Source organism: Psammomys obesus, unplaced genomic scaffold, assembly GCF_907164565.1.
Source record: "Psammomys obesus unplaced genomic scaffold, mPsaObe1.curated_primary_1811, whole genome shotgun sequence".
In the NCBI taxonomy this organism is placed as follows: Eukaryota; Metazoa; Chordata; class Mammalia; order Rodentia; family Muridae; genus Psammomys; species Psammomys obesus.
In genome coordinates, this window is record NW_026596085.1 from 9,883,725 (window position 1) to 9,908,194 (window position 24,470).

A 24,470-nucleotide genomic window follows, 5' to 3' on the forward strand; every position below is an offset into this window, starting at 1 on the left:
TTAGTCACATCTTAAAGATTACCCCTCTCCTCTCAGATAAGGCCACAGTCATGAATTCCAGCAATCACAACTGGCATCTTTAGGATAGCTTTCACAGTTGCCTTTCACTGAGCTAAGAATACAGGAGCTGTATAATTTCAGAAGGGGAATGAACCCTAGTTGATTATCATGACCCTGACATTTAGGGTTTTAAGAAAACCCACTTACTGGGAATGTTTGTCAACTTGACACAAACTAAAACCTGGGAAGAGAGAGCGTCAGTTGAAGAATTGCCTGCATCTGTGGGCATGCATGTTTGTGGGACATTTTCACCATTAATGATTGATGTGAGAAGAGCCAGCTCACGGTGAGCGGTACTGTCTCTGGAGTTGTATAAAAAGCAGACTGAGCAAAACACAAAGAACAAATTATTAAGCAGATTTCTTCCATGGCCTCTGCCTAAGTCCATCCCTCCTGCTTCCTACTTTGACTTCCCTCAATGGTGGCCTCTAATGAGACATGAACTCTGCTTCCCAGTTTGGTTCTGGTCATGGTTCTAGCCAAGCAACAGAAACCAAACTACAGCACATATATTTTCTTTTCAATCTGCTGTATTAATTTCTTTCCTTACTATCACCTTAAAAATGGTTGTTTCTCTTCTGTACCTGGAATCAGACTGTGTCCTCCACCATTTCTGCTGAAAAGTTGCATGGCTCTGAATTAACCCTTTGCTTCCTCACATCTATAGGGGTTCCTATTATCTCGAGTCGACCAGGCACGTGGAGTGTCAGACACTAGATGTCTTTGCCATTCCTAAGAGCATCATTTGTAGGAGAGTGCTTTAGAAGCATTGTCTTCCTCTGTGGCCTGGAAAGGCTGCTCCCAGCTCGGGGAGAGGTGCTCAAAGATCAGGCCACTGAGTTCATGTCAGAGACTGTCCCTGTTGCCATTACTAGGGAAACCACATGGACACTGAGCTTCCATTGGCTGCATCTGTGCAGGGGTTCTAGGTTAGCTCCATGCATGGTCCTTGGTTGGTGTATCAGTCTCAGAAAATATCCCTGTGCCCAGATTTTTTGGTTCTGTTGCTCTCCTTGTGGAGCTCCTGTTCCCTCCAGAACTTTCTCTCTCCCCTTCTTTTATAAGATTCACTGCATTCTACCCAAAGTTTGGCTATGAGTCCCAGTCTCAAAAACTCAAGTGACAACACATGCTGGAGAGGATGTGGAGAAAGCAGAACCCTCCTCCACTGCTGGTCAAAATGTAAACTTGTACAACCACTTTGGAAATCAGTCTGGCACTTTCTGAGACAATTAGAAATAGTGCTACCTCACCAGCTATACCACTCCTAGGCATATATCCAAAATATGCTCAAATATACATCAAGGACATTTGCTCAACCATGTTTGTAGCAAGTTTGTTCATGATAACCAGAAACTGGAAACAACCCAGATGTCCCTCTGTTGAGGAATGGATTCAGAAATAGTGGTACATTTACACAATGGAATAATACTCGGCAATTAAAAACAAGGAAATCATGAAATTATCTTCCTAGATATCTCTGGGTATCTGAAGCAAACCCTTCATGCAGACTTGAAACTGCACATTATTGGTTTTTTCATCTCAAGGATCGTAATAAATAAATAGTTGGAAAAACCCAATTCAGCATCATCTAAAAAGATAAGGCCATTTCTGCGCGTCCGAGAATTTCTGCCTAATTGCTGAGAAGTGCATGCTGTCCATGGTGGTGAGGGTCCCCTTCTAAGAGCCTGTTGCTCCTGTGTGGGAAGCCAGGCAGTCTTGGTGAGGGCCGCCTGTGAACCTGCTTTACAGAATTCCTTTATGCTTTAAATTAGAGCTGACTTGGACTTTTCTTTAATTTCAGCCTCAGAATATTTATTTTCATTTACATATTTACTTTTTCTTCTTTTTGAAACCTATACTTTTGCCTGTACAAAATCTGTATCCTTTTGCTATAACTGTCATAGTTTGCGTCAAAATAGATTTTCCTTAAATATGCACGTAAAATTCCCAGAAATACTGTTTTACAACCAGTGAAAGAATTAATGCCTGAATCAAATATTACAGTCAGATCACTCCCAATGATTAAGTTTTTTTTCCTTGCCTTTAGACAAAAAAAAAAAAAGAAAGAAAATGAAAAAACAAACAAACAAACAAACAAACCATGTTTTAGATTTAAGGAAAATGTGTATTTTCTTAGTATATAACTACCTGATTCTAGTCTGTGTGATACTGTAATGGCAAACATAAAGGACCAGGCCTGGTCCAGAGAATCCCTGTGACCTCGCTTGCCACCTGTCCATGCTGCGCTGCCTGTGGCAAAGCAGCTCACCACAGCTAACACGAGAGCTGTTGGTGCCTCCCATCAAACAATCAGCACTTGTGTGAGTCGCTGTCTTTTGGCGGCCCTGCTTTCTGCAAGTTTGTGCCAGTTCCTGTAGCTGTCTGGGCAGTATTTGGTTAGCAGGCTGGCAGGCTGCCACTGCTCCAGAATAACAGGCAAATACAAGACTCAACAGTTTCCAACTCTTACTTACAATATGACCTCTTCTTTGGTAGAAACGGGACAAGTTTTGGGCGAGGCCTTACGAAACAGATTCTTACACAGGCAAAATGTTCATGTCACACAACACTGGCTTCTTTCACCATTCTCCTTCCTGTTCTATGCGTTAGGCATTTCTCTCTTTCTTTTCTTTAAATGGTTATTGATTTTATTTTATGTGAATGAGTATTTCATTCACATATGTGTGTGTGTGTGTGTGTGTGTGTGTGTGTGTGTGTAGCACATGCATTTGTGGTGTCACAGATCCCCTGGAACTGGAGTTACAGACAGTTCTGAGCTGCCATGATGTGGTGCTAGAAATTGAACCCGGCTCCTCTGGAGGAGCAGCCAATGCTCTTAACCACTGAGCCATCTCTCCAGCCCTTTGTTTGGGCACTTCTATTGAAAGCTAACAGAACTGTTCCACTCAGGCTGCAGTGGAAACTTGTATTGTCAGAGCAAGCTCTCCCAGATAGGCTCAGTAATAATGCATCCTGCAGTCCACCCCATGCGTTCAATTTGAGGCTGTATTCTCCAACGCAAACAGATCAATGCTTTATGTAATAGCATTTCCAGAATGTCCAACTACTCAAATTGCTACGACTTTTGAAGTATTAACTTTGAAATTCATCTGAATGTCTAAGAGATTTTTTTTTCAAATTGCATCTGTGATAGGATAGATAGATAATGATATTTGTTTCTTTTTACAGAAGAATCTTTATCATGTGGTGTCAGTTATTGAGGAAGAAAAAAAGAGCAATAAAAAAGATTCTTTTAGCTTTTTATTACTGTGTGCCTGGTGTGTGTGTGTGTGTGTGTGTGTGTGTGAGAGAGAGAGAGAGAGAGAGAGAGAGAGAGAGAGAGAGAGAGAGAGGACGTGCTTATGGAGTTTGTGTTCTCCTTCCACCTTTATGAGGGTTCTGGGCCTACAACTCAGGCTGATGGGCTTGCAGCTCAGGTGCTTCTGTCTGCTAAGCCATCTTGCTGGCTCTACAGAGAGCTCCTAATATGCAGTATGTTCATGTGTACTATTTTACTTATGTCTATATACCCACCAGTTGGGTTTCTTTTTCTAGTACATTTTTTTAAAATACCTGGAATCAGAGCTGAGAATCAGTTAGATAACTGCTGGATAATTGTGACTGTTTGGGTTATTCTACCTTATACTGTTACTTTACATGACACCGGATATGGCTTGTTAGTTGCATTACACAGCTGTCTTCCCAGTAGTACTCAAGATTCATGAAATCCAGACTACGTCTGTCCTATGTGTTGCATAATTGCTGGTACACAAGCAGGAGTTGGTGTTCCTTGTTCGCTGGAGAAATGCTTGCAGAACTGCACAGAAGTAGAAAGAAAAGTGCTCTATTTCATTTAGCAACAAATGACCCCAGCCGTCTTCTCAAGAGGCAGGGTCTTGGGATGGCAGTGGGCAGTGAAAAATGCGGGAGGCATAGAACCTGCTGCTCATATTGCCTTTCAGCACATCTAGGCTAATAACCCTGGCACTGTGTCACCATCGCAGTGCAAAGTGGAGCAGACGGGGTGACAGTCTTAGATGGTGATTATTTGCTGTCCCCCAGAAGGGTTAGAATCTGCCTCTGCTTCAGTGGTGTACTACTCATGAGGCTCCATAGTTAATGGGCCCCACAGCAAACTCTGTCCTATGTTAGGGAGGTGCCGGAGACGTCCTGGTTATCTACTGTCCTGTTTTACACATGTAAAACACGCTCCTCTGTGAACAAACCCAGTTCGTCCTCATACAGGCTCTAACACACTGGCTGACTCTAGGGTTAGCTGTGCTATTTAGTCATCCTCTTTCAACCATCATTTTAACTGAAACTTAAAGAAGAGAGATCGTTAGAGTAAGTCTCACGTGCAATTTACACTAGGTATTTCTTCAGGCTCAAACATACACACATTTTAAAAGTGCATTTATATAAACATAAAATATCAGTGTTCTGTAGGTAACATGAATCTATGCATGAATATTACTTGACTATGTAATGTAAAGACTTGCAGTGTTGGGGGTGAAACCCAGGGCCTTACATGCTAGAGAAGTGCTCTACCACTGAGCTGCTGCACAGTTTTTCAGGCAATATTTCTACTGCACACTATTTTTCTAGATTGTTCTTCAAGAATTTGCCCTCCCCCTTGTTTTGACTGTATCTAATTTTCCAGAAGGGAGACAGGACATTCAGCCGTTTTAGCCTAATGCTGCATTTCAACATCATAAAACGATTGGCATGAATTTTTCTTCTTCTAGGGACAACCCGTGGGAGAAAGCAGCCTTCTCATCTCAGATCTGGCAGGGTGTGTGCTGATGTGTATATGTATGTGTGTGTGTATGTGTGCTTGTGTGTATGAATGTGTGTGTTCTTGTGTGCATATGTATGTGCGTGTATGTATGTGTACATATACATTTGTGCATGTGTGTGTGTGTTTGCAAATATATGTGTGTGTGCATGTGTGTGTATGTGTGCATATATGTGTGTGTGCATGTGTGTGTATGTGTATATGTGCCTGAGTGGTGTGTGTGTTCATGTGTGTTTGTGTATTCATGGATGTATGTGTATGCCTGGTATGTGTGCATGTGTGTGAGTGTGTCCATGTGTGTACGTGTGTGTGTGAAGCGCCTTGCACAGGAAACAAAGGTGCTTCTATGTGACAAATGCAGTCTACTTTGACCTCTTGCTAAGTTTCTCTCTTCTGTAAGCAAAGCCTTTCATATTAGCATTCTGGTGGGAACTTACTTTGTTTTATACTATTTGGCTCAAGTTGAACATTCCTAACACTTCTGAGAAAATAAGTTGTTTGTTCTGGAATTCTCCAGACAGTGCCCCCCTACCCCGCTCTCCATAAAGAACAGGGGACTGGAGTCAAGAGAGTTGGCATCATGAGGCTGTTTCTTATTGGAGTTGTCTGTCTTGTTTATTCACTTACTTTTTCTGGGCTTCCACTGAATTTTCTTATTTATAAAATGACTTTTAAAAATTATTTCTTTTATTTTTGGGATTATGGTATAATTATATCATTTCCCCAGTTTCTTTCCCTCCCTCCAATGCTCCCTTAAATCCCTCTGTACTCTTTCAAATCCATGGCGTCTTTCTTTATTAACTGTTGTAACATGCATATATACACATGTATAGTTACATATAATACGTATGTGCATGTATATGAACTATAAATGCAGTATATAACACACACATACACATATTCCTGAATATGACCTACTCAGCATGTCTACTGCTACTTGTATGTGTGTTTCCTAGGCTGACTGTTTGGTACCGAATGGCCATTTCGTATGCTTTTCCCTGGCGGGGAAGACTATGTTTCTCTCTCAGAATTTCTTAGTTGTCTGCAGTTCTTTGTGCAGGGATGATGCCTCCTGGGCTTTCCCCTTCCAGTCTTTCCCCTTCCAGTACTGTTGTTGAGCTTGTTCAGCTCATGTTCTGGCAGTGAGGTTGGTGAGGCTTTAAGAGCCTCTGACATTACAGAATCTCACAGGAGCCTCCCTGGTTCTCCAGCTCTTACATCCTCCAGTCTCTCTTCTTCAGTGTTCCTGAGCTGGAGGTGTAAGAGTTGTTTTGTAGATGTATCCATCGAGAATAGCTGGGCTCCACAGCTCTGCTTGGGGTTGGCTATGCTTCTCTGTAATGATCTCTGTTAGTTGCAAAGAAAATTTTTGATGAGGTTATCTGTGGCTATAAGGACAAATACTTATATGTAGTTAGAGATTATGCTAGTTTAGTAAACCATGGTTGAAGGTTCTCCAAGCTCTGCGACTTCACTGACTCCAGGTAGTTGGCTAGGTTTTCAGTGATTTTCCTCTTGTTAAATAGGCCTTAAGTCCAATTAGAGAGCTGTTGGTTACCACCAACATATGTGTGCCCCCACTGTACTCATGAGTTTATCGAGCTATTCTGGTCATTGTTATGGTTCATATGCATCATAGCCAGATAGGAGTATTGGTTGCTTCCCTTGATTGGAAGGTGGCATGGTGTCTTCTGCTGCCATTATATCTTCATGGAAGAGGCATTCAAGTCAGTTCCAGCTCAGTGGGCTCTGGGCTCTGTTTCTGAAGTGCATGGTGTCTTCAATAATAGGGTTTACTTTCTAGCTGGGGTGATAGGGTGGGACCAAGGAAAATAGCAATGGTCAGTGGAGTCTCTTCAACAATACTGACCAACAACTCAAAAGAGGACTTCTTATGGCTGCTGTTGGGGTTTTTGTTACATGGTTTTTGGTTTTAGGAAGAAGCATTTTCAACTCAGATGATACATTTCATCTAAACCATATATGTGTATTGATACACAGACTTCTCTGTACTACAGGTTTTCCTTTTATGTAGATAATTAATGATCCCCTGTGACTTTATCAGACATATTTACTGTTGCTTTGCCCTTCAGCCTCCTTTTATCTTTATCTCCACTTGCCCTCCCTAATAGAGATCCCCATTTTCCATTCCCCCCAGTGAAAGTCTTTGTACCCTGTCATTTCTGTTCTAGTGCTTCCCGACTGCCAACTTTGTCAATGGTTTCAATTTACTTTCCTGGTTTCTGCAGTTACTCCAGGAGATGTGTTCACATCTGAAGATTTGGAGTCAGGAGCCTTTAATTAAAAAGAACATGAAACTTTGTCTTTCTGGGTCTGGGCTACCTCACTCAATCTGATCTTTTCTACTTCCATATATTAATTAAAACGAGTGGACTTTCTTTTTAATAAAGTGTGTGTCAAGTGCGATATTTTGTACCTATCTGGAGCAGGTTTAGAGTGGGGGTGCAGTCTGGCAATTGTTGAGCACTTGCTTTCTATACATAATAAAAAATATTTGTCTTTTCTGAACTTTCAAAATGTGTGAGCACAATAGCCTTGCAGGAACTCAAAGTCAGATGATCTCTGTTGTATTCTACTCGTATGACCCTGGTAGAGAACAATTTATATTTTGGAAGAATTAGAAAATTAAATCTCAGTTGTCAAGTTCACATTATAGAAGTTATGGGATTTTACCCTTCCTGCTGATTTAAAAAAAAAAATCTTTATTTTATATATATTTTAAGTAAAGATTGCAGATAGTCTTATGTGAGCAATGCACTGGAATTACATTAGGGTCTTTAAAATATGTATTTGGCACACTGCCTTGTACTCTCCTGTTTTCATGAACTCTGAAAGAAAGAGCTAAGTTATCAGTGCTGTAGAATCTTAACGGGCAAAAGTAGGAGCCACGGGGAGAGCCAGGGAGTTATTACTAAGTGGAAAACTACTTTGCAGATGGAGTGTCATAGTGCCTCCTCAAATGGAAATGTTTTGAATTACTGTTTGTCAACTACTGCTGGAGTCTAGGCGTCTGCCTAAGAGAAAGAGAGGGTTGTTTTCATTTGATTTCAGTGTAGCACAGACCTTTTAAAGTCTGACTTCATTTCAAATACAAACATGTCCGCTGTTTTGCTCCTAGGGGTCCTTCAAGGTGTGGCCTCAGTTGGCCCCGCTGTGCAGCACAGCTCAGTGGACTGTCTTTATTTTTTGAGTGATGGCTACAGTGGAAGTGGTAGCTTTTGAGAATTAAAATAAGAGGGAACGTCGGACTGGTGCCGACAAAAGGATGGCTCAGATAGTGATGACAGCACAGACAGGGTTCAAGAGCAGCAGCCTGGGGGTGAGGTGGGGGAGCGAAACAGCTAGATCAGAGTTTTCATTCTTAGTGATAAACGAAGAAATGTTTGCTATTGCAAATAGCTAATTCAAAAGGGGGGGAGGCTGGATCTGAAGTAAAAATTTGAGCTTTAGGACAGTCAGATTATCACCATTGATATCCTGTTTTTTAAAAATATTTAATTTTATTTATATATTTGTTTATTACAATTTATTGTTTGTATTCCCGCTGCAGCCCCCTTGCCTCCCCCCCCCGCCCCCCCCCCCCCCCAAATCCCCCCAGTCCCCTGATAGGGGAGGACCTCCTCCCCTTCTATCTGAGCCTAGCTTATCAGGTCTCATCAAGGCTGGCTGAATCATCTTCCTCTGTGTCCTGGCAAGGCTGCACACCCCTGGGGGAGGTGATCAAAGAAGAGGCTATTGAGTTCATGTCAGAGACAGCCCCCAACCCCCTTACTATGGCATCCACTTGGAAACTGAGCAGCCAATGGGCTGCCTTTGAACAGGGGGTGATATCCTAGTTTTAAAGAAAAGGATACATCTTAAAGTTATCAATTTGAGAAGGGTATGAATTGTAACATTTCTAGTACTTGCCTGCCTTATTAGTCATAGAATACTGAACTCAACTCTTACATTTTGACATGTGTGCGTGTGTGTGTGTAGGTGCCCATGCCTGTATGTGATTTTGTGTGTAAGCCAGAGAGGTCAACAGTGATATATCTTCCTCCATTTTTTTTTTTTTTTTTGACCTTTTGGACACAGGCCTTTTCACAGAACCAGGGGCTTGTTGATTTAGCAAAACTATCTTGCTGTGGAACTTGGGGGACCCACCTGTCTCTGTTGTTGCTGGGCTGGGCATATAGGCACATGCTACACCACCTGGCCTTTGACCTGTGTGACCTCAGGTCTTCAGGAGTGTGTAGTAAACACTTACTGCCTGAGCCAAGGCCCCAGCGTCTGAACTTAATCTTCTAATGATAATGAAATATTATTTTTGAGAATAGTGTATATGATTTTCTTGCTGCTGTTGAAGATAACAGGATACCACAATGCCCATTTTCTGGTTTTACATTTATTTTTCTGTTATAAATGTGAACGTATATGCAAAAAAAATTTAAATCAGTAGTTGTATTCATTTTGTCTAGTTGTTTGATATTTTCCCCTATTAGAAAGATTGCTTAAACAGGATCTATGTGTTGATCAGAAATTTCCAGACTAAAAGATTGTCCCCAACAACCCTTCAGGGCTGACAAAACAAGAGTCAGTAGAAGGGCTTCCTACCGCATGCTGGTCTGTAGGCCCAGATGGTCACATGTTCTGGATCCCTGAGTTTGTCTTAGTTCACTGACTCACATTTCAGTTTGGGAAGTGGCCAGGCACCAGCCGGGTCTCAGTGGTGACTTCAAAGGAAACCTGAAGCCGTGACATCCGCACAGACATTCCAGTTCCACAGCGTGAAGAGCTGTATCACTGGTCAACTGTAAGGCAGGACGAGGAAAGGAATCACGCCACTTCTAGTCCACTGATAACCAGTGTGGGTAAACGAGAGACTTCAGGGAGTTCACGTCTAGTTCTGAGTATGTGGTCGCATATGTACGTTTTGTGCAGTTACCTAAATCTAAGTGTTTGGTTTTGTAATTAACTAGCATTCTCTGTTTTATTTAACAGAAATCTTCTTGATAGAGACACATTTTCTAAGTCTGATCCAAGTAAGTGAAATAGTCTGTTCATTTTACTTAGTCTTGCAAAAGTTGTGTAAAACTCACTATTTCTATTTGTATGCTTGTTTGTTTTTTTTAATGAAAAAAGACATTGACATTTGTAGTAAAATTAAATGTTTGTGCTTCATTTGACAAGTGATAAGATTCTTCTTTGCTCATCATCATTCTGTAAAGTCCTTAATCTCCACTTTTTAGACTACCGATTAATAGAACACCTCACCTGTTTACAGTGAGAATGGGTTGCTGATGTAAGTGTAGGGATTGTTGGCCTCAGCTTGTCACTTCTGAGGTTTCTCTGAGCAATTTAAGTGTCTTGAAAATGTTTTACACACCTGTTAAAACTCCGATATTTGAAATTATTGAAGTATGTATGGTTTCAAAATATAGCAAACCTATTCTGTAATGTAAATGCATTATCAACCAATGGCAATATTCCCTGTATGCTGAAATGTATTCATATTAAATGCTGAAGGTTGAGATGGCTTACATTCTGATTCTTTGAAATTTTAATAATCCATCTGATTTCCTTCTGGAATTAAGCTTTTTCTGTTTATGTAACTTTTGGATAGTTGAGATAGAAATCATGTACATTTATACTAGACATTTACATATGTGTATGTTTTTTCATCTTTTGTAGTTTGTGTCTTATATATACAAGCAGTTGGAAATAAAGAATGGAGAGAGGTAAGAGACACCATGACATCAAAATCACTGTACAGAAGATAAAGCATGGGTTATTTCCTGAAGAAGTTTACCTGTTTTCAGCTGAATTTCTTATTGTTTGATTTTACTGAACTTTTACTCCTGAGCTTCTCATGCAGTATTGTAGACCCTAGACTTGCCCAGTTGGCTTGATTCCTTCTGTACATTGTGTTTGTAGAGTTGATCTCACTTTTAGAAGTCAACGGTTGAGGTTTCATAAAATGCAAGCCCAAAGGATTAGAAAGGGGGTGGGCACTTATTGTCAAATATCACCTGCTTTTCTTCTTCCTCTTCTTCTTTTTGTTGGTAAGTAACTTTTTGTTTGGAAATAAAACAGGAAATCAATTTCCTCACATAAAGATGCATTAATGAACAAAAGCGAAGCAGATGAAAGGTTTCAATTATCTTATTTTCTAGAGCATCTGTACATTTAAGGAAACAGTTGGGGATGGTACCTTTCACTTCCTGGCCATTGCTGGTGTTCTCAGAAAGGCAGCAGATCATTTTAATGGGGTCAGACTTCCCTGGGGCAACTTTCCTACTTGCTGTCACAGAATGCATTCATTAGTTGCCTTATCGATGGTCTCAACGGTGAGGAAGGCAGTTGAGGGAAAAAAAATGTTTTTTATACACGACTGACATAAGAACATCTCAAATATTGTAACTATTGGTGATGATGGACCATCAGTGTGATGCTGAACAGCAGTTTCTCGTATGTGTGTTTAGTGAGATTTTCATTACTGTAACAAAAACCCAATACAACTTATTTATAAAGAAAAAGAGTTTCTTTGGGGTTATAGTTTTTTAGAAGTTTGGTCTATGCTTGGTTAGCTCTCTTGCTTTGAGGTAACACATAGTGGGAGATCAATTTTTCCCATTGCTGGGAGGTTAAGGAAAGCAGGGAGTGGCTGGAGCTGCTGCCCATTGAAGGTCACATCTCCAGAGACTTCAGTGTCTCTCTCCAGACTTCACATCTTCTCAGCAGTAACACTTTCAAAATCAAATCTTTAATGCATGGGTTTCTGGGTAATAATGAGCTTATAGTATTCAGCCCCTGTCCCCCAAAATGTCATGGCTATTGAGAATTCACATTTACTCCACCTATAAGAGTCATAAAACGTTAATTATTTCTATGTTGCTTGCTTGGAAGACACAGGCAAACCAAAGGGTGAGTCCTCTAAAGACAAAGAGTTGTGCATATCCCAGGCATAGTGATACCAAAATGGAGAGAATTCAAGCCATAGAAAGGAATTAGATCAATGCAAGAATAAAATGCAGTAGGGAAGAATCCTTAATATCTTATGTCAGCATCTGTAGCACTCGGACACCAGATATGGACTTTAAGGGCTGGGGTGCCCCACGCTCTATGGTCTTCTTGGCTGCAGTCCATAGGACCAGCCCCTTGTGCTGGCTTTGCTTGTTGCCTACAGTATTCCCCCAAAGCTCTGCATTCCTGCCTTCTAGTCTTTATGGAAACCTCAGCTCCATGCACTCACCTCTCAGGGGTTGCATGCTAGGATTCTGACCCAGCTAGCCAGGTATGCCTTTGAAATCTGCCTGGGAACATTCATGACTCCCTTTCAAGTCTTATATTCTGCCTACACATGAAAAACAGTATCATATAGTGGACATTGAAGTTTACTTACAGTTTAAGCTGCCTGGTCCCACTCAGACTGTACAATTTGGATAGCTGAACTTGGGGAAATGATTCTCTAGTTGGTACTGAGTGAGTAGAAACCCCAAGAGCCATCTCTTTTGACATAAGTGTTCACCTTTGCACTTTTGTAGCTGTGATTGGTGGGAGCTGAGGTGCTCACAGTGTGTCTATCCTCTTCTGTATGTATACTGGGAATTTGTTTCCTTCTTTTCTCTGCTAACCTCACTTAGCTGAATTGTACATGTGCCACTTTGTCTAGACAAGCTGCGGAATTTCCCAGTCTTGCTGCTTTCTTTACTCTGATCTCAATTTTTTTTCCTTATATTTGACTAAAAGCAGCCAGTGATGCTCATGCTGAGAACTAAGTGTTTTGTTGTCTTGGAATTTTCTTTGTCAACAAACAAGTCCATTATCATCAATTTCGAAGCACCAAGAAGTCTTGTAACATGGACAAAAAGCCTCAAATTAGTTGGCATAGTATAAGAAGCAAGGCCTTTACTCCATTTCCCAGTGGAGTTCTGGTTTCCATCTGAAACCCCACCATCAGATTGGTACTGTCCATGTTCCTAGCTACATTCAGCTCAACTCTGCACTGAACTTTATAGCTCTGCTTACAGAATTTCAGGCTTTTTCTAACTTGTTCCATCAGACTCTTCTGACTGTCTCCCGTGAGTTCTATTGGCTTGCCCAAATTGTTAGCATACAACAGCAGCAAAGATGACTCAACTTCCTGTCCTATGTCAGCCAACATCCTGTTGCTGTGACAAATGGGTGTTTGAGGTAATCATCGTAGTAATACAAATGTTTAGTTTTATAGTTGCAGAAATTTGAGTCCATGACCTTCTTGGCTGAAGCAATATCCTTTGGCAGAAATGCAAAGTAATTCAGAGCTCTTCACCTCATTTCCATGTATTAAAGGTTGGGAGAGGGCTACAACCTTCAACACACACTTTCAGTGACTTTATGGTGGTTTGAATGGGAATGGCCACCATTGGTCACATTGGTTTTTCAAAGTCACCTCAAAACTAGTCATATTTAAATGTCAAGTCACTGCCATTTTCCCATGCCTGCTTTATATTTTCTATAACTATGGCTAACAACATTTTTTTTCAATTGTCCTAATTTATTTTCTGGAGCTTCATTATCTAATCAGTTAATCAGAGGTGTATTTTCTCTTTTACAACCAACTTACCAACTTTCACTACCTTTTTTTAATTAACATCCTGCGTGTATGCATTATGTGTGTGTGTGTGTGTGTGTGTGTGTGTGTGTGTGTAAACATGTGTGCCTATGCATAAGGAGGCCACCAGAGGATATTGGATATACTTTATCGATCTGACTGTGCCAGAAGCTTGCTGGCTAGTGAACTCCCAGAACCTACCTCTTTGCTCCAAAGTTCTGGGGCTATAGGTATGTGGCCATGTGTTGCTCTGTGTTTTCTGAGGACTTGCACTAGGTTCCTGTCACTTGCACAAAAAGTTTTTACCATCTCCTTAGCTCACAGGTCGTCTTTTGTTTTCCTTGTTGCAATGCTTCTCAAGTCTAGCTCCATGCCCCTCTCTCTATCTCTTCCTCATTTGTTCTTTTATTTGGTTATGCATTTGATCTCTCTAAAAGCCCATGCAATTTCCTGTCATATGTTCTGGGCTCCCCTTTTCCTTAGCCTGCTCTATGCAATAGAAAACTCTTGAGAGAATATGTGGGTGCCAGGCTGTGCAGGGCCGAAGAGTGCTGTGCTTCAGTAACCAATAAGGAAACCAAGGTACATAAAGAATCAGACACTTAGCCAGTGCAAATTCAAAATGATGCCACAGTCAGAAAATTCATTAGATAAAGGGAATTTGAAGAATGATGGTATAAAATGCTCAGAACAGCACCAAAGTTTTTTTGTTGGATGTTAGTAAACCAAACTCAAAAGTTCCCTTGGTTAACATTGCCCTATCAGTGAAGTGATTTTTTTTTAATAATTTGCATCTCTTTTGCCATAACCAATGGATAATGGCTGTCTGAAGCCATTTTCATTCATTGGCTAATTAAATTTTGACAACAAACTTAAGAGGTGTTAGTTAGTATAATCATTGTACCAGGAAGTAGAGGTACAAATGGAGAAGCGACATGACCAGTGGCGCTTGTTTGTGCATCTAGGGTGGCACTTTCAACTATGGCTGTCTGGGACTGCTACCCTTAGATTACTCCTGCATGCACAATTCCTATCCAATTCTAGCTATTACATTTTGACTCTGTAAAGGTGAAGAAATTTCATGTTGTTGGGGGTAGGTTATAATTACCTTTTGAAGCTTGATACTAAAAAGACCCCAAACAACAAATCCAAAGTCATATAGGAAGCCGAGGCTTGCTATTTAGGAAAGGTGGTGTATTATTATGATAAAATGCTGAGGTATAATAGAATGTTCTGCTGTTCCCTTGTTCGACTTTGAGAACATAGAAAATGGTGGTTATAGTAAACCACATTCAAAAGGCGATACGAAACACCAAAGAGAAATTGAGAAGACACTGAGAAGCAGGGCCCAGGTGGAAGCATGGGTAAAGGTTGAAAAGCACTGCTTATCTTAGCTTGCTTGTTTTTCTAAAAAAGAACACCAAAGTTTGGATATACCATGGGGAATGTCTTTGCCTCTCCCCATTTTGGAAGATGTGAAGTTTAGTATTGGCGTTGAGGGGCACATGCCTTGTGAGACCTTATCATCTCAGTGGAAGGCAGAAGGGCAGAAGAGCACTGTGCCCAGATGGGACTGGGAAGGAACTCACAGAAGCATCCTTACCTCAGTAAGCCACTTTCTGTCTCAGGAGTCTGTTCCCCTGGATGTGCCATTACTTTGTTAGGCGAGCAGTAGATAATATTTCCTCTTCAAAGCCTCCCACTCAGCACGGCCCGATGGCCATAAGGTGTCCAACACCTGAGCTCCACTCAACTCTAGACAGCAAGGAGAAGGCGCTTTCAAGTTAGTTTGAAATGAGCTGACAGTACTAACGAGAGAGTGAAATGGAGGGACAGGGAGAAAGCACAGACATAGGCAGTAAGCATGGTGTAGCACTTAGCACCTAAAGGAACTGGAACAACAACAATTAAACGCTGTTTGATAGTTGACCTCCACAACAATTCTTAAGAAAGCCAGTTTCCTTAGCTTGAGAAAAAGAGAGCTATGTCCCTTGCATTTCCCAGGGTAATGCAGTGCCTGAAGACAGGTGCCTGGATTCTTGCCGACTCTCTGCGTGTGTGTCACGAGGAATGATGATTTCAGCTCCTACAGTTATTCCAGTGATGGAATATCAGTTGCTAGTAGCAATATCTGGCATAGAAATGTTGCACAGTTAAGGACACACTGGGATTGTAAGAGGGAAGACAACTTTTCTAAAAACAAACAAACAAAAGCAGTAACAAGAAAGAACTACCTAGTAGCAGGTAATAACTTTCTAGAGTATAAAATCCTGTTCTTGGTGCTTGCCTAGAAATTGGTAGGAAATGATCTACGGGGTTTAATTGGCCTGGAATCCAATCAGAAAGTGTGGCGTTACACAGCTGCTAAAAGCTAATGCAGTCTGAGGCTACACTGACGTACAGGCAATGCTTACATGAAGAAAAATGATGCATTTATGTCAAACCCACATACAGTTGCCATTTTTATAAGGGAAAAAATGATTGTGGTTAGGCAATCTTGGGTGATTCGGCCTAATACTGTTGCTCTTTACTCCTCTGGGAGCAAATTTGAAATGTTCCTTTTGATTTCTACGCTTTAATACATAGAAGAGGAAGAATACGTGTGAGGAGGGCCTCGTCTTGAAGTAACAGCTGCCTCCTGGGCCATGCCAATAAAGGAAGGTTTGTTTTGAAAACAGTGCAGGGTCTGGATGGTCACAGCAATGGTCCTAGACTCTTGAAATATTTTCATCTAGAAGCAAGTGTGGGGCAGTACAGTGGAGTGCTGTAACAAAGACCTTAGCAACGTTAGAGTTTGTCACAAGAGGCCGAGTTTCTGAGGACTGTGCAGAGGCATGGAGGCAGCTGGAGGTGAGAGCCATCCAGTGAGGGCTGTTCTCATTCACTGGGGAGAATGTGTTCTCCATACTGATACGCCCGTACGTCTGTGATTTCACATTGTTAGGGCATTCAAACAAATAATTGTATCAATTCTTCCAAGTACATATTAAGTGTCCAACACTGTTTTATCCAGACAAGAAATATTTATCTAGCTATTTCAGATCAGACTTAGAAAATATAGGTCCTTTCTTAACAAACTCACAAATAGTTAGCCATTAATTAATCTCACCAGCATTTAGTGAGTACTGTGTAGATGGAATGGTGGGTATAATTTTTAAATGCAGTGTTTGTACCTCAAGGTAATTACTTTTCTCAGCAACTTTGGTTTATCTGTAGAACCAAGTTTACTGACCTGGATATCAGCTTCACCTCACTCATAGAGCTGTTGTACTTTATCTAAATTAAGGGTGATTTATCAAAAGCATTAGCTTACTATGAGCTCATGTTCTGAGATGCATCACATTTAGATAACAGGGAAAGATGGGCTAAGATAAGAAGCAAAATAGTTGAGATAAATAGAAGATCATCTTAAAACAAATTGTAGTTGAAACCCCAAATTTAAATGGTATCTGACACTATTATAGCTAACTTTTCTTCAACATATTTTACCTAATGTTGATAAATCATGAAAAACTCTTAGAAAAATGGACTTTTTAATACTTTCCAACCCATAAATCATACAAAAATGTTCTAAGTTATAGAAATGCCATAACAGTGCAACGGACAGAGTAAAGGGATCTCCCAAATGACTGCACACCAACAGAGACCTGGAAGATGCTGCTAAATTCTGTGAGTTAGAGTTTATTTCCTTAGAACAAATGTGTTGATGAATTACTCTTAAACATTTAAATTGCACAGTTGAGTATGTTCCCAAGATTCAATGTGAAGCGAGAGAGCAGCTGCTTTCTCCGGTATAGAGAAGCCCAGAACCCAGCAGTTGCTTAGTCTGTGCCAGACTGTAGAGAGAAGCAGAATACCTAAATAGAGAGGGTACATCCCTAAACCGGAAAAACAGAGGATGCCAAGATGGCAACTCTACTGCGAATTGGCCCCATCCCAGACATAGCGAATGCCCCTGCTGAAAGAAGAAAAGTGACTTCAACAACAAAACAACAAACACACAAAGAAAAAAAGAAAAACTCAACTGACATACTAACTCCAAGTATATAAATACAATACAGAAACACATACATACATATAGAGGGGGGGGGGTATTGAAATCTTAAAGGGAGAAAGCTCAAGTCCCTTATGCAGGAAGCCTTTTTAGGTAACACTTGATTATCCCACAGAAACCTGTAAAGCCGGAAGGGCCTGGAAAGATGTACTCCAAATTTTAAAAGAATTTGTAATTGTATACGCCACTCTTTGTATCCTTGTCTTCTGCTATCTTGTATAGTGATGGAGGTATTTTAAATTGTGTGTTGGCATTCTGTCAACGTGGAAAATATATCAGACGGGACGTGTGGGTACTTTAACCCATGGTTTCTGAGGTTTCCTTCTGTGGTTATATAGCCTTGTTTCTTTGTGTCACGTGGTACATGGGACAAGAAAGTCTGGCACAGAAAGCCTGTTCCCTTCATGCCTTCATGGTGGCAAGAGAGGGCCCCCAATACTCCCATAATGGACATGCTCCCAAAGACCTGACCTCCTCCACAAGGTCCCCAAAGGTAGGCTAGTGAATTAAATGTGACAGCCTTTGATGTTCTGTCACCTGGATATTTACATCTCTCTGTTGGTTTGGAAAGAGTTCTGTTAACATCTCTTTGAAAACTCTTCTTTCTCTTTCCCACGCTCCTGTCTCTCTGGAACCCCAATTCCCAGAATATCTACTTTGTGATGCTGTCCCCCTGTTCCCATACTTTTGTTAATTCCTCCTCCTTCTCTTTTTCTCTTTATCCCTTTCTGTATTTTCCAATAGCTTACCTTTGAATTCACTAATTCTCTCTGTTTAATCTGTACTATCAGTATCTTTCTATTACAGTTTTCCTTTCACTCCATCTATTTTTCAGCTCAGTAATTTTGAAGATTTTTTTTTTCTTTTAATTTCTTCCCTCTCCCAGGTTTCTTTGTTGGTGGATTGAATTGTTTCATTGTTATGCCTTGACCCATGCTGAGTTTCCTTAGAATAGCTGATTAAATTCTTGAAGCCTTTGCCCATACAGGTATTGTTTCATTGGTTTCTTTCATCTTATTTTAACTGTTAGGTGATGTCATGATTTCCCTAAAAATTCTTGACTCTTGCAAGGGGGTTGTATTTTCTGCTCAAAGAAGAATTAAGGTTTTATTCCAGGCATTGTAGTCTGGCACTGTCTGTGCCTGTTTTTCTACAAATGTAAGCATTTCACTTTCTGCTTACTTTTTCGGAGACTTCAAGTTGTGGCTCAAGTCTAGGTTTGCAGCAAGCCAGAGTGATGATTACTTTCGCACTACAGGATGAACGAAGCTCAGACTAACCCCAGATCTGTGGTTGGCTGTCACTCACTGTATATTAGCTTGTTAGGGTAGAACCTAAAAAGCGTAGTCTGATGCTCTGAGCATCTCCTTGGGTGTAGAGTCGACCTTGTACTTTATGCCTTATAAAGTTTCAGGGTTGCAGTAATAACTAATTGTCCAGATAGTGGTGGTATCACCGTGGATGGATCAGCTGCAGAATTCTATGCCACACTTCCAGCCACAAATTCACCGAAGTGTGCCACAGCCTGGAAAATAGCCCACTGAGTACTATGTGGCATCAGGTTTGACCAAGGCCCATTCTGCTATCGAATGTCTAATGCTGAGGTAGATTTATTACCCTGGATCACTGTAGCCACAAAGTAGAGCCAGAAGAGAAGCCTGGTGGACTGGAGTGACATCTCTCCTTGGTTCTGGTCCTCTTCCAAAGGTCCCAACTGTGGACACTGGCCAGTGAATGGCTCTACTCATTTTTAGGCTTCCGTGGCCTGTTATGGGTCTAAGCAAAAGCCTGTGCTGGTACCCTGCCCTACAGCGAGTGAGTAGCCTTGTGATTTTGAAGTGGTGTGGAGAAGCCTGCTTCTTGTCCTCCAGAGTGGACAGCAAACTGGGTCATACCCTAATTCCATAGCTGCAAGGACCTATGTAGTCTCAGCACGCAGCTATAGTAATATAGGACAAAATGTGAGTGTGTCTCACTAGGACATTTAGATGTCAGCCTGGTGCTCTTAATGCAGAACTCTGCCGTTACCCCTCTTGAGGATGGCTGCAATGACCTGAGGCTGGGGAGGCATGATGAAGACAGGCCTTTGCCCTCAAGACTAATATAAAACTGGGTCATATCTGAATCTTGCAGCATCTGGACCTGAGCAGTTTGGGTAGGGAATTGTGCCACAAACCCACTGTAGAATTGGCAGTGGTATGTGCCGGAACTTGAGTCTGACCAATCAGCGTACAGGTTCCGGACGGACTCTGCGGCAGGCTTGGAGGCTCCACCTGCCAGTTCTGGCCTGGATATGGAGCTCACTGTTGCTTCTCACTATAGTGATCCCAGCACTGAATTCTCACTGCTCTCTTTGTTGACAAGGGAGTGGGGGTGGGGACGCGGGTGGAGGAAGCCAGTTATCAGGTGAGGAGGTTCACTTAGTCAGTCTGTGAACACTATCAGAGGGATGGAGAGAGGAGGTGGTGCCTTACTTGGCGTAGACTTCAGAACGGTGAGCCTGATGCTCAGCGTAAATTTCATGGACAGCATGTAAGTCACTCTCCTTCCTTCAAGTCCTGCATCTTGCTTTTTGCTCTTTAGAATTATGGAAGGGAAGACACCAGCCAGCTCTTTCCTTCTTACCGTCTCCATCTCTTCTGAATCTTTTCTATTCCATACCCTAAAACCAGGCGCTGTACCTTCTCATCTGGTGTTATTAGCTCATGGGAAGATAGTTTGGTACGTGAACACACAAACCCTTCTGTGTTTGTAGGGAATGAATCCTGTAGGATCTTAATGACCATTTTGCTCTGCCTCTCCAGACTGCATAGTTTTCAAAATTATCATCAATTCAATTTAGATAACCACCTCTTTTACAATGATATATTTTAAAATTACTGGCATATTTAAGTAATCTCATTTATGCTGATTTTGTTTTGAATAACATTTCCCAAAACACTGTATTTAGGAGGAAGAAAAAAAAGACAGCTTATTTGACTAGTGATTCTGTTGGTTGGATAGTCCAATCATATAAACTTCAGAATTCATAATTCATTGAAAAACATGTATCATATATAAGTTAATATCTACCTGATATGTCATAAACACAACTTGTACTCTCTACTAAGAACCCCATGTAAATCAGTCAGTTGTTTTTCTGTAGGTGTTAAATTATGATACTAACTAATCCTAGTATTGATATCTAGAAATAAAAAAATGTGGAAAGCAACCCTATGAAATATTTTTATTTTTTTAAAAAAATATTTACTTTAAAAACAGTGTTTTGGATAAACTTTTAAAATAATGGAACTTGAAAGTTGATGGAGTTTAGTCTCTTCTGTATTTTATGTATGAAATTTAAAGAGATATAATGGTCAATTTTTTTTTAATGCCTAACACTTCAGATAAATTTCTAAAAATCAGAACAGTCCCATATGTAAAACATTGATTTTAGCAAGATTATTACAAGGAAGTCACATGGCTTCTCCTTTTGCACCTTTATAGCCACACCTCACTAATCAGTAACAGTGGAAGTTCCGAATAAAGGCTCAGCTTTCTCACTTGTCACCTCAGAAATAAATGAACTTCAGACTGTTGATTTGTTTTTTAAGTGTGTGGGGAAACGAGCTGTATGACCCTTCTTTGTCTCTTTCCCTCAAAGGAAGAGGGACATGCACTCTCTGATGAGGCTGGAGGTTTACATTTAAGAGAATAAGGATGTAAGCTGAGAGAGACAGAGAGAGAAAGAGAAAGAGAGAGAGAGAGAGCACATATGTATGCTTACATGAGTATATGCGTGTGTGTGCATGCATGTGTGTGTGTGTGCATGGGAGTGTGCATTCCCATGTGTGTGCATGCATATGTGTGTATGTGTGTGTGTTTGTGTGTATTCAACATCTTCTATTCTCCCATGCTGCCTAAAGGTTTATAGCTCTAAGTGGAATTTTCTCGCCGAATGCATCTGACTGGTCTATTCTAATTGTCTGTCTGCCCGGCAGAGCTTATTAGTTCTCCTGTCTGATAGTCTGTCCTCTGCAGTTCAGTAAGAATAAATGTTTCCTGTCACATAATAGTTGACTTAAGATGTGGACTCGTTCTGGTGAATTTTCTATTGTGTCACTGTTACTCACTGGACCCCACTGCACCCTGAAAACATTCCTCTCAGAACATAACAGATATATCTGATGTCAAAAGAAAGGAGATGCTGAATATTATGTCTAGTACTTCTCCCCTGAAGCACTTTAATAATTAGTTGATTTAAAAGTCAAGAAAAAGTATTTCCTTTCCACCATTTTCTGCAACACTTATTTCTAAATAGAAAAAGTAGGTCCTTATTCTATTAACATAAGCACCAAACAAAGGAAAAATTTCAAAACTTGACTGAATTGTCTCTTATTTATTGCTTCAAGTTTTAGAAGAATGATGTTTTATTCTTATAAAATCTGGTTTTCAATTTAATTTAAATAACTGAAAGAATTTTCAGTTGATAAAAAGAACAGTTTCTTAATTATTAGATGGTAAAAACTAATGCTGTATCATGGGGAAAGGCTGAACAAGGCATACTTGTATATATTTACTGTACCACAGATTATTTTAAACAGGCTTTACATTCTTTATTTTAAATTATATTTTAATTACAACACACTACTCCTCCCTTTCAAACCTTCCCACGTACCCCTTCTCATTCTCTTTCAAACTCCTTTTCCACTCATTGTCATTACATGCATATACATATTGTATGATGCATATTCTCAAATATAATCTGGGTCCATATAATGTTACTTGTGTATATATCACATTGTTTCATAGGTAGTTATGAAAAGGTGTATGCATCCTGATGTTCACATAAGATTTTTTTCCCTCCAAGACTCCCTCATCTCTCTAGTCACTCAAACTCATTTGCTCTCTCTCCTTAGTAAAGGATGGGGCTTTGTCTCCACTTTCCCTTCTCAGAGCTAGGAGTTTTGTCTTGTTTGAACCTGAGCAGGTCTTGTGCATGCTGTCACATATCTCTGAGTTCATACGTATATTCACCCTGTTGTGATCTGTCTCACAACTATAGCCACCTGATTTTTGATCAAGATGCACAAAATAGCTCATTGGAAACAATACAGTAATATCAACAAATGGTGCTGGGAAAACTGGATATCTAAAAATTGGAATGAAACTAGATTATTACCTCTAACTCTGTACAAAATCAACTCCAGCTGCATCAATGACATCTGCATGAGACCTGAAAGCCTGAAACTTTTTGAGGAATTTAAGTAGATATAGTTACTGAAAAGGACTTTCTGAATATGATCAATAATCAACAAATGGGACCTCATGAAATTATACAGCTTCTATATATCAGAAGAAACTGTTAGTTAGTGAGGAGACAGCCCTTAGGATAGGAGAAAAATCTTTGCCAACTGTTCATCTAACTAGGGATTAATATGTCGAATAGACAAAGAACTAAAAACACTGACCATCAAGAAAACAAACAGGGGCTGGAGAGATGGCTCAGTGGTTAAGAGCACTTGAATGTTATTCCAGAGGCCCTGAGTTCAATTCCCAGCAACCACATGGTGACTCACAACTGTCTATAATGGGATCTGACTCCTCCTCCTGATGTTCATGAAGACAGAGAGTTCAAGTATATAAAATACATGAATAGATAAACCTTGTTTAAAAGCAGGATTTATAGAAAAGAAAATAATGTAGTCAATAAATGCACCATGAAACTTACCAACCAGTATTTGAAAGAAAAAATACAAATGGCTAGCAAATATCATTCAACATTCAACATCCTCAATTATATGGGAAATTCAAATGAAAACAGCTTTGAAGTGGTGTCTCACACCAGTCAGAATGGCAATTATCAAAAACCAAACTATAATGCTATCAAGAATTTGGGGGAAAGGAAACCCTTATTTTTATTGATGAGAGTGTAAACTTATGCAGTACTTCTGGACGCCACACGGAGGTTCTCAAAAATGTAAAGATAGATCTGCTGTAGGAAGCATCTGTAACATACTTAGAGGGCTCTGCATTCTCCCGCATGGGCACTTGCTCATCAGTGTTCATTAATACTCTGTTATAGGAGCCAGGAAAGGAAACCAGTCCAAATATCCATAAGTTGGTGAATGGATAATGAAAATGTGGACACACAATGGAATTTTATTGGGTTGTAAAGAAAAATGAAAATAGCAGGAAAATAAACAGAACTAAAAACATACTGAGGTGACCAGGCTCAGAGAGACAAATAAATAAAGTAAAATAATGAAATAGAATAAATCTAAAAATGGAGTAATTATCATTGAGAGAAGCCAAGTCCCATAGACCAAAAAGAGTTTTTCTGATGTGCTCTGTGAAGCCATTAGGTCTTTCAGTCTGCTGAAAAGGCATGATATTTATATTATTTAAGCATGATTCTGATTGTTGGATATGGGGTAATTTGCAGTGAAAACAGAAGGAGAGACAGAGATAGGCGTTGAAAACCCCTGAGATAGTTCACAGTAAGACAATAATCTTGAATTTAAATTGGTAATCGGGAATTATCAAGCAGACCATTGTGAGACTATGTTTTGAAGTTAAAATTGATAATTTAGGGAGTAGTGATGAAGAGGCATTGGTAGGTTAAACAGGAAGTTAATGGTATAAGTAGCTTCCCTTTATGTTTGGATAGTGCAGTATAAAATCACTGATTGGCAGCAGGTAGGGCAAAATGCCAGGATTAGAGAGGGCATGGGTAATGTTCTATTACTGGATGATGATGTTGAAGAGCCTGTAAGACTACCAGATGCGAAACTCAAGAAAACAGCTGTATGCATGAGTCTGCACTAAGGTGACTTGGGCTGGTCACATAGACTTAGAGGTCACTGTCAAGTAGGTTGAGTCATAAAGTCACATGGACAGTCTTAGTCTCTTTTGTAATGCTATGAAAGAATGCCAGAGGCAGTGTAACTTATAAAATACTGAAGTTTATTTTCTCACTGGAC

At 40.3% G+C, this 24,470-nt stretch overlaps 1 protein-coding gene across 1 annotated transcript in view; it reads left to right on the top strand.

Annotated features, from left to right (window-relative positions):
* Cpne8 (copine 8) overlaps positions 1 to 24,470 on the top strand; it is a 176,550-nt gene that overhangs the window by 21,032 nt on the left and 131,048 nt on the right. The window contains exons 2-3 of the mRNA XM_055627230.1: positions 9,863 to 9,903; positions 10,553 to 10,599. Coding sequence (XP_055483205.1) covers positions 9,863 to 9,903; positions 10,553 to 10,599 — 88 coding nt within the window. The remainder of the gene's footprint in view (positions 1 to 9,862; positions 9,904 to 10,552; positions 10,600 to 24,470) is intronic.